The following is a 14500-nucleotide window of genomic DNA, read 5'->3' as shown; positions in this document are numbered from 1 at the left end:
AGTGCTTTATATGCATCTTTGTTTCAATAGCCTGAATTTCTAGAAGTGAAATTGCAGGTTAAAGGACATCCACATATTAAATGTTAGCAGAATTGCCAACTTGACCTCCAAAGGGGTTGCAATAATTTATGTTCCTGACAATGGTAAAAGATACCACTTAGAGAAACCCATGAAAACTGTAGGCTTATTAGACAAAATCACAGATGGAAGTGATTAAATTCAGCAGCTAGAGAACTAGATAAAGGTGAGGAAATTGCTATGGAATGTCCTGAACGTTATCAAAGTATGATCTACAGGTGAAAATCTTTAAAGGATTCCTCAAATAGGAAATATGTTAGCGCACATGACTTCAAAAGAAATTGGCAATAGAAAGTCAGAACCACAGAATTTTCTTATACTTCTTTCACAGGTCCCTCTTAGAAATGGTAAAGAAAATAGATTTAGGCAAACTTGTGGTACCTAGGCATAAAACTTGTGCTTTAGTATGTTGACTCTTCAGAAATTAGGATCTTCACCATCCCCTCCTCACTACGGGGGATTGAACCCAGGGGTGTTTTACCACTGAACTACATTCCGAATCCTTTTTTATTTTGAGAAAGGTGTCACTAAGTTTCTGAGGATCTTTTGCTAAATTGCTAGGACTGGCCTGGAACTTGTGATCCTCCTGCCTTGAAAGTAGGAAAATAGACTAAGGTATTTCATAGCCTGAGAAAGGTAGGCAATTTTGTCTTATATGACTACCTTTGATCTTTCTTCCTTTGTTAATCCATTATTGAAAATGACTTCTAATTATTAATTGCCTTTGGGAAACCATCTGTTTTCCTGGGAGTGTGATGGTACTGTCTCTCAGGCAACAAGAGATTCAGGAGTTGACAGGATTTGGGATTAAAATTGCCTGGCCTGTCTCATACTGTTGTTGATTTATGTAATGTGTGACTGGGTACAGCCTAGTGTGTGTGTGGGTATACACACACAACATAAAATTCACCTTGTTAATCATTTTAAGTTTCTACATCATTGTGCACTTATTTATCACTGTCCATCTCCAGAATATTTTCATCTTGCAGAACCAAAACTCTGTATCTATTAAATAACTTTCCCTCCAGCCCCTGGCAGTCACCATTCAACTTTCTCTATGAATTTGACTACTCTTGATATCTCATTATGTAGTATCATTTGGTATTCTTTTTGTAAGTAAATCTTTTCTGTGACTAGCTTATTTCATTTATCACAATATTCTTGAGGGTAAACCACCTCGTAGCACATCAGAATGTCCTTCCTTTAAGACTGAATAATATTCTCACATATCGTATATACATTTTGTTTAGCCATTCATCCATTGAGGGGCATTTCCGTTACTTTCATTCTTTGATTGTTATGAATAAATTCTGCTGTGAACATGGGTATTCAGATTTCTCTGAGACCTTGCTTTCCATTCAGCTGATATATATTCAGAAGTGGAACTGCTACATCATATGGTTATTCTACTTTTAATTTTTTGAGGAATTTAAGCAATATTTTTTTTCATATATCTGATAATTTAGGATGGAAGCGAGCATTCTGGGATTAGGAGAAGGCTGCTTCTTTGTTTACATAGATGCCTTGAGTTAGCTTATTTCATTAATTCGCTGTGTTGGGATGCAAATGCTACATTTGACCTGGGTATATCCTTCACTGCTACTTACCTAATTTCCAAATATATATGCATGTTTGTTGACTGTTTATATCCCACTGTTTTTTAAAAATGGTGGCTACAGGTTACGAGAACTGAATTTGGAGGTGGGCACAGGATGGTCTTTAGTCAGTGACTGTGTAATTAGACATTGAACTTGGTGGTACTGCTCCGTGCAACACGGAGTCTTTGATCAAGAAACTTCACCTCATGTAGTAGGCCTCTGTCTTCAGTGTGACATGGGGGAAAGGGTAGTAAGTGCAGCAAGAAAGGCCTGTGTGAGATAGTGTACGTAGTTCAGTGGTAGAGCACTTGCCTACCATGTGCACTGTCTTGGGATAGAGCCTCAGCACCACAAACAAAAAGGAGAGCAAGCCCTATATTTTTGATACCTGATTATTTTGGAAGGTTTACTTAGCCACAAAACTGAGATTAATTAATATTCAAATATTAATATTATTGGCTATTTCTCTTTGTATATTGGCAGGCATCCTATAGAATAGTTATATTTTTCTCCCCAATTCTCCTTTGAAGTCATGATATACTTCCCCAGGCCTCTGCACCATTTTTGACTTTGGTCTTCAGTTAACGTACCTGAGTGCACATTTCTCTTGTCTGAGTGACTTCTCAGTGCCAGCTTGTGAGTGTGTTGGAGTAAAGGGAATGCTCTGCACCGTGTCCAATAGAGGGTGCTTTTCCATGCTGACCTTGCTCACCCAAGTTGCACCTAGCCTCCAGAAAAACAGGAATTGATGGAAACTCATGGCAGGGTGAATACTTTAGTCTCCACGTTTATTGCTTAGATTTCTCATTTTGGCCTATTGGGGAATAGAGACATCCAAAACTTCAGAGACTGGCATACATTTACAAAGCAAATGTAACGTAACCTTTTGTTTTTATTCTCTACCCACCCCCCTTCAGTAATTCTTCTTACAAGCCATTAAGCAAATCCCCTTTATTCATATCTCTGAGCCCTATCCTCTTAGTTTTATTACTGCTGCTGTTTTAAAGACTGGGTGACATTGTGTATTTTCCACAAAGGCATAAGTATCTCCATGTTTCTGTGCTGCTTGTGTGGCTGAAACTCCTCCAGGGAGACTTCTGAACGAAGTGATTTAATTTCCCCTGACTGCTGGTGACCTTGGACATTTTGGACATAGAAGACTTTGATTGACACTTGTATAGAAGAGAAAAAAGACCCGCCCTCATCTTGCATCCACTAGAGGAAGGCAATGAGAGATAGGAGCTCTAGTGAGGAGTAAAAAGGGTCATGCAAGGGGGCACAGGGGACAGTTTCTGTTACCACCTCTGAGACCTTCTGGCTTTCATCCTAGGGATAAGGGGTACAGTACTAAAAGTAGGTATGGGTATGGGCTCTGCAAATGACGTAATAATAAGATAATGGTCAGAACATTAGCAAAAGTGTAGATTATACTTCTTACATATATTCATAAGATTATAAGGATTTAAGAATCAAGAGGTTTAATGAAAATGCTGGCAGTTGTGAAGTTATTTCAGATAGTGATCTCTGTTTTTCCCTGTGGTTCCCATAAGATTTAAAATATTTTCAATTATCAAAACTGTATTTCCCTATTGATTTTTTTATACGTGCCTATTATTTGCCTCCATACATAAATGGAACAGTATATTTCCAGATGATTTTAATGTTGTATTTGTTGTCGGGTAGTTATCACTACTTCTAGAATCTTTGCCAATCTCAAATGGCCCCTTACATAAAATGTGTTAACGTATATTTTTGGATCTTGCATTTGTATATGCTTCTAATTAAATATTTACCAAACTGAAGGTATATCAGGGAGCACTTAAACGAATGCCTAATGTTAGACAGGGACTCTTAATGTCTCCTCTGGTCCTGTATTTTACCTCTCCCCTTGAAACAGATAAAAGCATCTGCCCATTGGGATGGAGGGGGCAGGCACAAGATTCATTTTGTTACAAATGCATCAAATAAGAAAGCAGTTTGACCCTGTGTTTACGAAGGTTTGTAAGCACTGTAGGTTAACTCTCCATTGATGAAAATGAAATGTGCTTAAAATAGTTCAGTGTGGAGGAGGTGGGAAGGGTGATTGTAGATGGAGAAAGCAGCATAAATACATGTGAATAAACTACCAGCCTTAGCATCTAATTACAATGATTTGGAAGGGGGTGTGCCAGAACACATCTAGGCTAGATTGGAGAGGTAGCCTGGGAACACGGGTTTACGTCCCCGTTCTCAGCCTTGCAGTGTAAAAGAGATGATAAATTTGTGTGTGTGTGTGTGTGTGTGTGTGTGTGTGTGTGTGTTTTGCAAATCTGTAGATGTTGTTTTAATTCAAGAAATATTGGAGCTCATAGATATCTGAACAGAACAAATAAATTTCAACTTTTTATAGTTATGGAAGTTTTTTCTACAGTTCTAAAAATTCACAAAAATAATTAGTTCACAACTACCAGTTGCTCATTTTCTTTTAAGTAATGTCCACATTCAACAGAAGCCTTCATTGTTAACAAAAAAAAAAAAATCAGATAGTTCTTTGACATGAGTTTCTGGCAATCATCTAACCACCATGTATCCATTATGATAAATTTAAACACTGAGGTAAAGAATCCTAGAATTGTCTTGACAATTGTGAATTAATTTAAATAACCAGTATGGACTTGTAAGAGTCATAGAGAAGTATCTTCATCAAACTATTAAACAGAATATATTTTACAATGGTAGTTATAGACTATAGGACTTTTCTTTTTTTTTTTTTTTTCTCCTCTGTAGACAAGTTTATTTTCACTCCTGAAATAGTTTCTTTGGAAACAGAAAAGTATGGGTACATTTTCTAACCTAGTCAGATAATAGATTTCAAAAAAGAAAATGAAGGATAAACATTTTAGTTTTTCATACCATATTTTTTCATACTTGTTTTAAGAGAGTTCATAAGGGGCTGGGGCTGGGGCTCAGCAGTACAGCACTTACCTAGCATGTGTGAGGCACTGGTTTCGTTCCCCAGCACCACATAAAAATAAACAAATAAAGGTATTAAAAATGAAAAGTGTTCATAAGGATTCATAAAATGCAACGAAAGTTCACAGGGGAAAATAAAGGGAGAAAGAACCAAAAAGTGAAGTAGAGGAACAAGGCTAGGACTTCTATGCCTTAACAGCTACTCTAGGAATTCACAACCCCAAAGGACACAAACCATGTCCATGTGTGGCTTGGAGTACTTGAACCATTCTTTGACCAAACTGCTGAGATGTGCTGTATGTATAGGGGACACACTGGATACTAAAGGCTTGGTACCAAGTAAGTAAATAAATAAATGAAGGAAAGAAAAGGTCTCTAGTTAGTTTAATATCGATATGGTGAGAATTTGCAAATTTTGAAATAGCATTAAAATAAATTTCACCTGTTTTTATTTTCATGCTACTATTCTAAATGTATACATGTCGATCTGATTTGTGATTCGTTATATTTTTGGCACATAGTGCTTTTGTAGAAGCAGGGTAAGTTTGACATTATCTCCTGAGAGTTGAGTAGCTTCCCAGGTCCTTGCATCTGAATTGGTCACTTCAGGGGAGGTGAACTGACCATATCCAGAGATAGGGCCAGTAGTAGGCTGGCTTCATCAGTAGCAATTAATTTTGAAGGTCTTCCCTACCTAGATGAATGAATGATTGATGTGTGTTTCAAACTTTTAAAAAATATTTATCATTCATATTTTTAGAATAATTACATATGGTACTATTAGCAGAGAGGAAAGATCAAGAATACATGATCTAAATGCTGAGGAGTAAAGTCCTATTAAAGCCAAAGCAAATGGAAACTTGGCCTCTCTTTGTTCATCGTTGTCCTCTTTTAATAAAGTCAGAAGTATCCTGCCCAAAATATTTCTAGTTAACCTGCTATTGATATGGTTCACAAAACTCCATTTAATTATCTTTGGTAAATAAAATATCCTGTACTTGGTACCTGCAAAATCAATCCTTAAAATATCTAAATAAATACTAAATAGTGTATCATTCTTTAAAATAAGCCCACTTATCTCCAAGTTGGGATGAATATGTATGAGATACATGTTCTTGTTTGCTGTGACTCCTTAAGGAGAAAAGTACATTTAATTGAGACTCTCTGCTTAATAATTTCAGGAGTCTAATGATTTAAGTCAACACATATCTTTTTTATGCATATATGTGTGTGTAGGCGTATTTATTTATTTATTTATCTCACGCATACTTATTTAGCACATACTCTGTGCCAGGCACTGTTCTAAGAAAATCAGTACATGCTTATCTAAAAATAAGTGGCACTTGAATCGAGCTCACTGTGAGTCATGCCCTGTTCTAACTGCCTTATATATATTGATTCTTTTCTTCCTGTGCAGGGAGATGGGCACAGTTGTCCATGTTAAACAGAAGCACAAAGATGGTAACTTTTCCAAGTTACAGGGTTCCTCTGTAGGATTGCTGGAAACCAAACCCTGCAGGCTGGCTGTGCCAGTGTGTCTGGGCTGTGTAGACTCTTTTGTTTTACTTAATCTTGTTTCCAGGTAGCATCATTTGGATTTAGGCCTAGATGGCATTGGCTTCTCTGTATCAGGGGTGTATAGAAGCTTTCCATAACTATCTGAAAATTCTGTCATGAGAGTAGGGTCATTAAAGAGCTTATTTCTAGAGGCAGAATATTTATTATTGCTCTTTGTGAATTTATGATTGGCTATGTGGAATCATGGGTGGGATTATGGGGTAATTATGCAAAACAGCCTCACATAACAGCTCTGTTTATATTAAAACTAAAGCCAAGATGTGACCTGGAAATACTGTGGATAGCTGGTTGTTTTTTTTCCTACCTCATCTTCAGTGCTTAGGTAGATCACATTTTGGCATTTCATTATTGCAACATCAAATTCTATGAAGTTCTTTGGTAGTTTGTTATTTTTCTGCTCTCAATTTATATGAAGAACATCCATGGATGCTCAGAATTTAAGTGTAATGTAAAGCAATTTGATGGTACTAAACTCCTACCAGATCTTAGAAGAGACTAAGATATAAATTTAGTCTTAAGTTACCATCGTAGTTCTTCCGAAGTGTCCCTGTAAATGCTTTCAAAGAACAGTCTATAATCACATGGACCAAGGACGAATCCGATTGCCTACTACACTTTCTTACCTTTGAGAACCTCTTTGAGAAATAACTTAATTAGAAATTATGTATAATTTGCTAGCTTAATTTTTCACGGTAGTTGCTTTTATGAAGCATTAGCGCTTTAGCACAGTTTCAAAATATTTTTCCTGCCCCTGCTCCCCACCACTACACCCAAAGTTGAAATAAATACTGTTTTTTCTTTTATGAAACACAGTGGTCACCAAACTTGACAGGTGTTCCTTAAAATACCTAATCTCATTTCAAAAGTGTCCTTCAACTGGGCGCAGTGGCATATACCTGTGATCCCAGAGGCTCAGGAAACTGAGGCAGGAGGATCTTGAGTTCAAAGCCAGCCTCAGCAAAAGTGAGGCACCAAGCAACTCAGACCTAAATAAAATACAAAATAGGGCTGGGAATTTGACTCAGTGGTTGAGTGCCCCAGAGTTCAATCCCCGGCACCTCCCCCCCCACACACATACAGGAAAAAGTCCTTTGAATTTCTGTTTCAAAGGGTTCAAACTGATTATGTTTATACATTTTGCAACAAATATTTACTACATATCCAGCTACTACTTTGCAAACTCTATGCCAGATCTTTCCATGAATAAAAGACATAGTCCTCCTGCTCATGGCACTTGCAATCTATGTGTTCCAGCTCATTGATTAAGGTTTGAATTACAAAGATTTTAAAAGTACAACATAGTAAACTGTGTCTGGTTAAGGTATCTTTTAGAGTTCTAGACTTACATGATGTTTTGAAGGTCCAATATGGAGCTCTCGTTTTCCAGGTGAAGCTGAACTGAGATGCAAGTTGTTACGTGACTCGTGTATGAGAGAGTGACAGAACCAAGCAAGAGCCCAGGGCTCCTTGTGCTCCTGGCTCTAAAGAGACTTGGGGTTGATCATGTAGCCTTTTTGTCACATATGTGTGAATTATCAAATACATGATTTCAGGTGTATCTTTGCTTGAAAGGGGAGGACCACATCTGTATTAATTAGTTTCTTCTCTTTTAACTCATGCCATTTCAAATGTACCTAACTGCAAGCCCAAAATTCAGGTTATCATTTATTCAGACAGACTTTGCTAAGATTTCCAGATATTTTAATGAAACTGTTTAAATTGTGACTTTTTCAAGTGATTGACAGGACAGTGATGACTATCTGGAGATGAAGAACTCCAAGGTAGAGGAACAGATCTCAGAATCCACGGGAGAGGGATATAAATGCTAATTACACATTGACTTTAATTCCTGGTTTGTCATAGTTGCCTGCAGGTGTGTATCTTGGCTGTGGGCTTTTCTCAGGGCCTCATTTGTATTTGAGATCATTTTCTTTAATAATATTGCCTCCACAAAGAGCTCTTTAATCTCTGACTTATTTGCAATTCTCTTTCTCTAGATATGGGGAATAATTAACTGGCCAATGAATATATTTGTTGTTTCTTTTGGTAACTGCAGAGTAAAGTGATTTTTGTTTGTTTGTTTTTGTTCTTAAGTTTTGGGTTTTTCCCATTGATTTCCTTGGAAGGTGGTTTCAGGCTGGCATCACAGGTTGACTTCCTGACCTGGAAGATGCACAGATACTCATGTCTACTACCCATTCTATCCACCACCACCACCACCACCCATGTGGCCTTCTTTGGGTAGAGAGTGAATCTTCATCTGTGGTGTGTCTGTGCTGGATAGCTGCTGTCCACTCCTGTGCGTGCTGAGGAGGAGGCTTGGCACTGGCAGGTGCAAGGTAACCTTGAGATTCACTTAGTTTATTTTTAAGCAGGGATTTTTTTCCCCCCTCTGCTAATAGAATTGAGGGCTTGAGCTTGTTAGATGGATTGTGTGAAAGTACAGGCTATGTGGACTTTACTCATCTCCACATACTTATTAAATTCCCACTGAATGTGCAAATTGGACCATACGCTGTGACTGTGCCCTATTTAAATTTGGCCCTGAGATACTTTACATGCCAGATTTGGCCACCTTCATGCTTAACTCATACTTAGGATTTCTTGTTTGGTTCCTACCTTGACTCCAGATAATCCTGTTGCTTTTCTGGCCTCTTCCTACTTCTGTAGGCTAGCTGTAGGACCTTGGAATTTTGAGGCATTGTTCTTTTTCCAAATTTCCATGTTTTCATTTTTTAAAATGAGTTTATAAAGGGAAGACAGTATACAAGGATTTAATGGTGCAAGTAAACAATGTTGCTGAACTTGATGCTTGTGCAGATGTCTTTCGGCAAATTGGAGAGAAGTGGGGTGTGTTTAGAAAAGGGATTCTGGATGAAGGCTCAGGCTATTTGATCCAAGGTGTGTCTTCAGTGTATATCTACCTTGGCTATGACCCAAGCCAAGCATCAAGGCATATTCCATATGTTTGCTGTTGATACTGTATACTGATTTCTTTTGATTTGTGTTTATCTTTAAAATATTTCATAAAGAGGGACTGGGATTGTGTCTTAGTGGTAGATTGCTTGACTATCATGTTTGAAACACTGGGTTTGATCCTCAGCACCAAATAAATAAATAAATAAATAAAGGTATTGTGTCCATCTAAAACTAAAAAAATATTAAATAAAGATTTCATTAGGAAAAACTATTGTCTATTGCGTTCAAATCTGTTTTAGTATATACTAGCATCAAACAGTTTTTCCATTTTATGCCCATAACTTCCTCTCTGTGCACACATCATTTGTTAATTTAAGACCTAAACTTTCTTCTGGTTCTTTCTGTCCTAACCCATCCCCATCCCTACCAAAACTTCCTAAAATCACCTGTATTGAATTAGTTGTGTTGTTTTTATTGACACACAGTGAAAACAAGTCTTAGCATCTTTTCGATGGTCATCTTGTCTGTTCCTCTTGATAGTCCTTAATCTCTGGTTCATGAAAAAGTATGACAGACTGAAATTACGTGTAATGTTCCTGAATCCAGGTCATATATCTAAATGCAGATCTTCCAAGTAGTCTGACAATAGAAGAGGTTGAAGAACTACTTCATCATAACATCTTGCAAAGTAAGGCAAGAATGTAGCAGACCTCTTCTCTGTCAAGGAGAATTCCTGTGGGGTTTCATGTGTGCATACATTCGTCTTTCCTCTTTGGCTATCAACTTTTTTCCTTCCTTTATCTGTTTTTAGAGCAGTTTTACATTTATAGCAGAATTGAGCAGAAAATAGAGATTTCCCATATGCCCTTTTCTACCATAGATGAACAGTGTCCCACACTGGAGATGAATATTTGTTAGTACTGATAGACCTACATTGATGCATCACTGTCGCCCCATTCCTTAGGCTTTGTATTATAACTTCTGTGAGTTTTAACAAATGTCTGATAGAGTGTATCCACCATTGTAGTGTCATAGGGAATAGTTTCATAGATGTAAAAATTCCCTATGCTCTACCCATTCACCCCTCCATCCCTCAGCCCCTGGCAACCACTGATCTTTTAACTGTCCTCCTAGTTTCGTCTTTTCCAGAATGTCATATAGTTGGAATCCTACAGACAAAGCCTTTTCAGATTGACTTCTGTCACTTAGTAATAATATATATCTGAGATTCCTCCTTGAGTATTTATGACTCGATAGCTCATTTCTTTTTAGCACTGGATAATATGCCATTGTCTGGATGTACCACAATTTATTCATCTATAGGAGAACATCTTGGATGTATATCAATTTGACAAGTTATAAACAAAGCTGCTACTAACATCCATGTACAGGTTTTTATATGGACAAATTTTCAGGTCCTTCAGGTGAATACCTAGGAGCTATATTCCTAGATAGCATGGTAAGGGTATGCTTAGTTTTGTAAGAAACTACCAGACTCTCTTCCAAAGAGCCTATAACCATTTTGCATTCCCACCAGAGGTGAATGAGGCTTTCTGTTGCTTTACATCCTTTCAAAACATTTGCTGGCTACTGATCTATATTTTGGTCATTCTAACTAGTGTGTAGTGATATTTCATTACTTAAATTGGCCATTCCTTAATGACATATGATGTGGAACATATTTTCCTGTGCTTATTTTTCATCTATATGTCATCTTTGGTAAACCATTCAGATCTTTTGCATTTTTTAATCAGGTTGTTTTCTTATTGTTAAGTTTTAAGAGTTCTTTGAATATTTTGGATAACTATCCCTTATGAAATAAATCTTTTGCAAATACTTCCTCTCAGTCTGTTGCCCAGCATTTTTTTTTTTTTTTTTTTTTTAAGATCTTAAATCCAGCAAGTTAAACTGTGAGTTAGTCTTTCACAATTGTACAAGCATTCATGGCTGGTAGTAAGCTGGGCTACAGACTCCCAACCCTAATTCCCTTGATTCTTTATTTCCAGGTCAATGTGACGGTGGACTACATTAGACCAGCCAGCCCAGCCACAGAGACGGTGCCTGCCTTTTCAGAGCGGACCTGTGCCACTGTCACCATTGGAGGAATGTGAGTGTTCTGGCTGGCAGCGGCCCCGCTTCTGTCTCAAGTAGCTAGGAGTTCTCTGCTCAATCAGATCTCTCCTTCCTTTGGCTCTGTATAACTCAGTGGTTTATAATTATGTGCCTGTGTAGCACTTTATATTTGCAAAGTACTTTATAATCACTCATTAGCTAATCATATACTTTCATTATTGTTGTTAAAGATTTATTGGGCTCTGTGTAGCTGGCACTATGAAATACCCATTATTACTATTAATAATGCTGTTATTAAGTATCAAGCTGGCCCTAGGTACTATCCAAAATTAGTTCAAAAGATTCTCTGTATGTTGGTTTATGAAATTGAGTTGTAGTCACCTTACCCCTTTAAAAAAAAAAAAAAAGAAAAGAGCAAGACAAGGAGAGGAAGAGGTTAATGGGACATTCTTTTTGTATGGTGGTATGAAACCAGTAGATGCTGGAGTCATAGTCTCTTCAAGGTCTCTTGGTAGCCTGGTTGATGAACAGAATCTTTCAAGGGAGGTGTCTGGCAGGGGAAGGAGGAAGCCTGCTGGGCCATGCTTCCACAATAAATATTAAAACAATCAGTCAGTCCCCAGTAGCAATTCTTACTTTGCATAAAATATACCAGCATGGTAATTGTTTCCCTCTCTGTTTAACAGTCTTAAGTGCTGTTTGTTACCAAACTGGTATTTTTCTTTTCTTTTAAGGGGGCAGAGTGGAGGGAAAGAAAAGAATAGGTTTCTCATCAAAACAGAGATTGTCTTATTGAAGTATAATGAAGGCCGTTAGGAGAAATGCGTCTAGGCTACAGCACTGCCTCTGAGAGGCTCCTAGAAACTCTCCTTCCAAGCAGGAGTCTCTTTCCTCTCATCTTGATTTCACATTTGGAAATGACTATTTTTAGCCAGTACCTGCTCCTGTATTTATTAATGTTGTTAATGTTCACACAACAACCGGAGCTTTCATTTTTGCCAGGAGTGCAATGTACGTGTTTGATCTCATTACCTTCCCACCATCCCAGGCCACCGGCTTTGTGGGAAGCTGGTTTCTGACAAATCAGATAATATTTTTGTAATATAAAACAGTAGGACAGGTTTTGGTCGTTATTCCATCTGTGTAACCCACAGTAATGATCTACTACCAATTCCTCACTGCTTCTTAACACTGAATGCATGCTCCCTACTGGAGACAGCTAGAACACTGGTATCCCCTATATTAACATTTTTGCTGTCATGAGCAAGGAGTAATCTCCAGAGATTACTACTCTTCCTACCTAATTCCTGGGGAAAATGGTCTCATGTCTGTAAAAGTGCACATCTTTATTTTTGGCAGATGGCCTGCAGTGTTTATTTAACACTCTATTAGAGTGTATTATCTCATTTAGTTACCACCAAGGTATATTTCAAAAATAAGTTTACATGGCTTAATATCAGATATTCAGAGAGTGGTTTTTTGTGGTGTGGGGGCTTCTTAGGACAATTTGAGAGAACCAACTTTAAATTTTTTTTTTTTTTTTCCCCCACTGTAGTGTTAAGGGTTTGCTCTGTGGCATGAAACCTTGAGGTTCAAGTGTATTTATTCTGGCTTTGACTGAGATTATGTCTTCTGCCTGTATAGTGTCTCTTTGATATGCTAATTTCATTTCCTTTGGATATATACCCAGAAGTGAGATTTCTAGATCCTATGGTAGATCTATTTTTAAGTTCTTTGAAGAGTCTCCATACAGTTTGCCATTATGACTATACTTGTTTACATTCCCACTAACAGTGCCTGAGATCCTTTTTTACCCTTATTACCAGCTTTTATTACTTTTTGCTTTGTTCATAATAGCCATTCTACCTAGGATGGGTAATACTTCTTTGTGGTTTTGATTTGCATTTTCCTGATAGCTAGAGATATTGAGCATTTTTTCTATATATTTGTTGGCCATTTGTATGTCTTCTTTTGAGAAATGTCTATTAAGATCATTTGCCTATTTTTAAGTTTCGATTACTTGTTTTTTGTTGTGAGTTTTTTGAGTTCTTGGTATATTCTAATATTATAATTTACTGGTAGTATTGAAACCATTCTTCCCTAGACTATCATGTCCCCAGAAATAGGGAATTCTGTTTCCTTTATTCCTTATTATAGTCCTAGTATCCAGTGCATGGTAGGAGCTCAGTTAATTTGTTGAATGACTTAAATGTATTGCTAAGAGTCTCTTTCCATGAAGCATAATAGGGAGTTCTTAGGTGTTTCATTACATGGGATAGCTAGTTCTCTTCCTCCTCTTTCTTTTCTTTTTTCTTTCTTTCTTTCTTTCTTTCCTTTCTTTCTTTCTTTCTTTCTCTTTCTCTCTCTCTCTCTCTCTCTCTCTCTTTCTTTCTTTCCCTCTCTCCTCCCTTCCTTCCTTCCTTTCTTCCCTCTCTATCTATCTATTTATCCATTCATCTATCTAATCAGTACTGTAACACTTGTACCTGATTGCCTTCCTCTTGTAGTCTTCCTCTTTTATTTGGTTATTGGAAGCTCAGGGGTAAAGGTAGGTCACCTCCAGCAAGTGGACCTAATGGCATGCTTTTCGTATTCTAAATTGACTTAGAGCTTCTGTTTATTTATTTTTGCCTAAATGTTAAAAATATTTTCCTGAATTTATTTTTAAAAATCAAAATAATACTGTAGAAATTTGAGGTTTTAGTGAATAAGGTATTTTCTAAAAGTCACCTGTCTTGCTTAATGGCTAATTATTTAAAAACAAAGGCTAGGGAAGAGGATTTTTTAAGCTTTGTCTCAAATATTTTTATTTAAATGTAAAGATACATGTATTCAAATCTCTGACTTATGGATGGCAGGGATCACCTGTTTGGTATCCTAGTGAGCTACATAACTTCCTGTTTGGCAAGAAGACTCAAAAACACTAATATTAAAACCTTATATTTTTAAGATTTACATTTCTCTCACCTGTTTGTATTACTCTTATTTTACAGCCATTTTAAAGCCATTTATCTTTATTAAACCTTTATAAGGATGCAAGTGTTTTGTAAACATGTTGTTTGTGTGCCTGTGTTTCAATGATTCATGCAGTATTTAAGTACTTAATGAAAATAACAGGCACAACCAAAGTAAACTAGATTAAGAGATAAAGCAAATGGTTTAGTGGGGAGGGGGAGCAAAATGCACAGATATGTTGGAGTGGCTCTCAGCCCTTAGCATTTGGTCATAGATTGTGTGGATCATTTAAGGGAAGGGTTAGTTAAGAGAGCTTCTGTAGTGTACATAGCTTCTCTGAAAGGTGT

General features: G+C 37.1%; 1 protein-coding gene across 1 annotated transcript in view; it reads left to right on the top strand.

Moving 5' to 3' along the window:
* Positions 1-14500, top strand: part of Snd1 (staphylococcal nuclease and tudor domain containing 1) — a 415000-nt gene that overhangs the window by 177231 nt on the left and 223269 nt on the right. The window contains exon 12 of the mRNA XM_047560726.1: positions 11132-11232. Within this exon, the coding sequence (XP_047416682.1) occupies positions 11132-11232 (101 nt within the window). The remainder of the gene's footprint in view (positions 1-11131; positions 11233-14500) is intronic.

The sequence above is a fragment of the Sciurus carolinensis genome, chromosome 8, assembly GCF_902686445.1.
Source record: "Sciurus carolinensis chromosome 8, mSciCar1.2, whole genome shotgun sequence".
Taxonomy (NCBI): domain Eukaryota; kingdom Metazoa; phylum Chordata; class Mammalia; order Rodentia; family Sciuridae; genus Sciurus; species Sciurus carolinensis.
The sequence above is the reverse complement of the archived record's forward strand: the minus strand, read 5'-3'. Positions and strand labels throughout refer to the sequence as shown.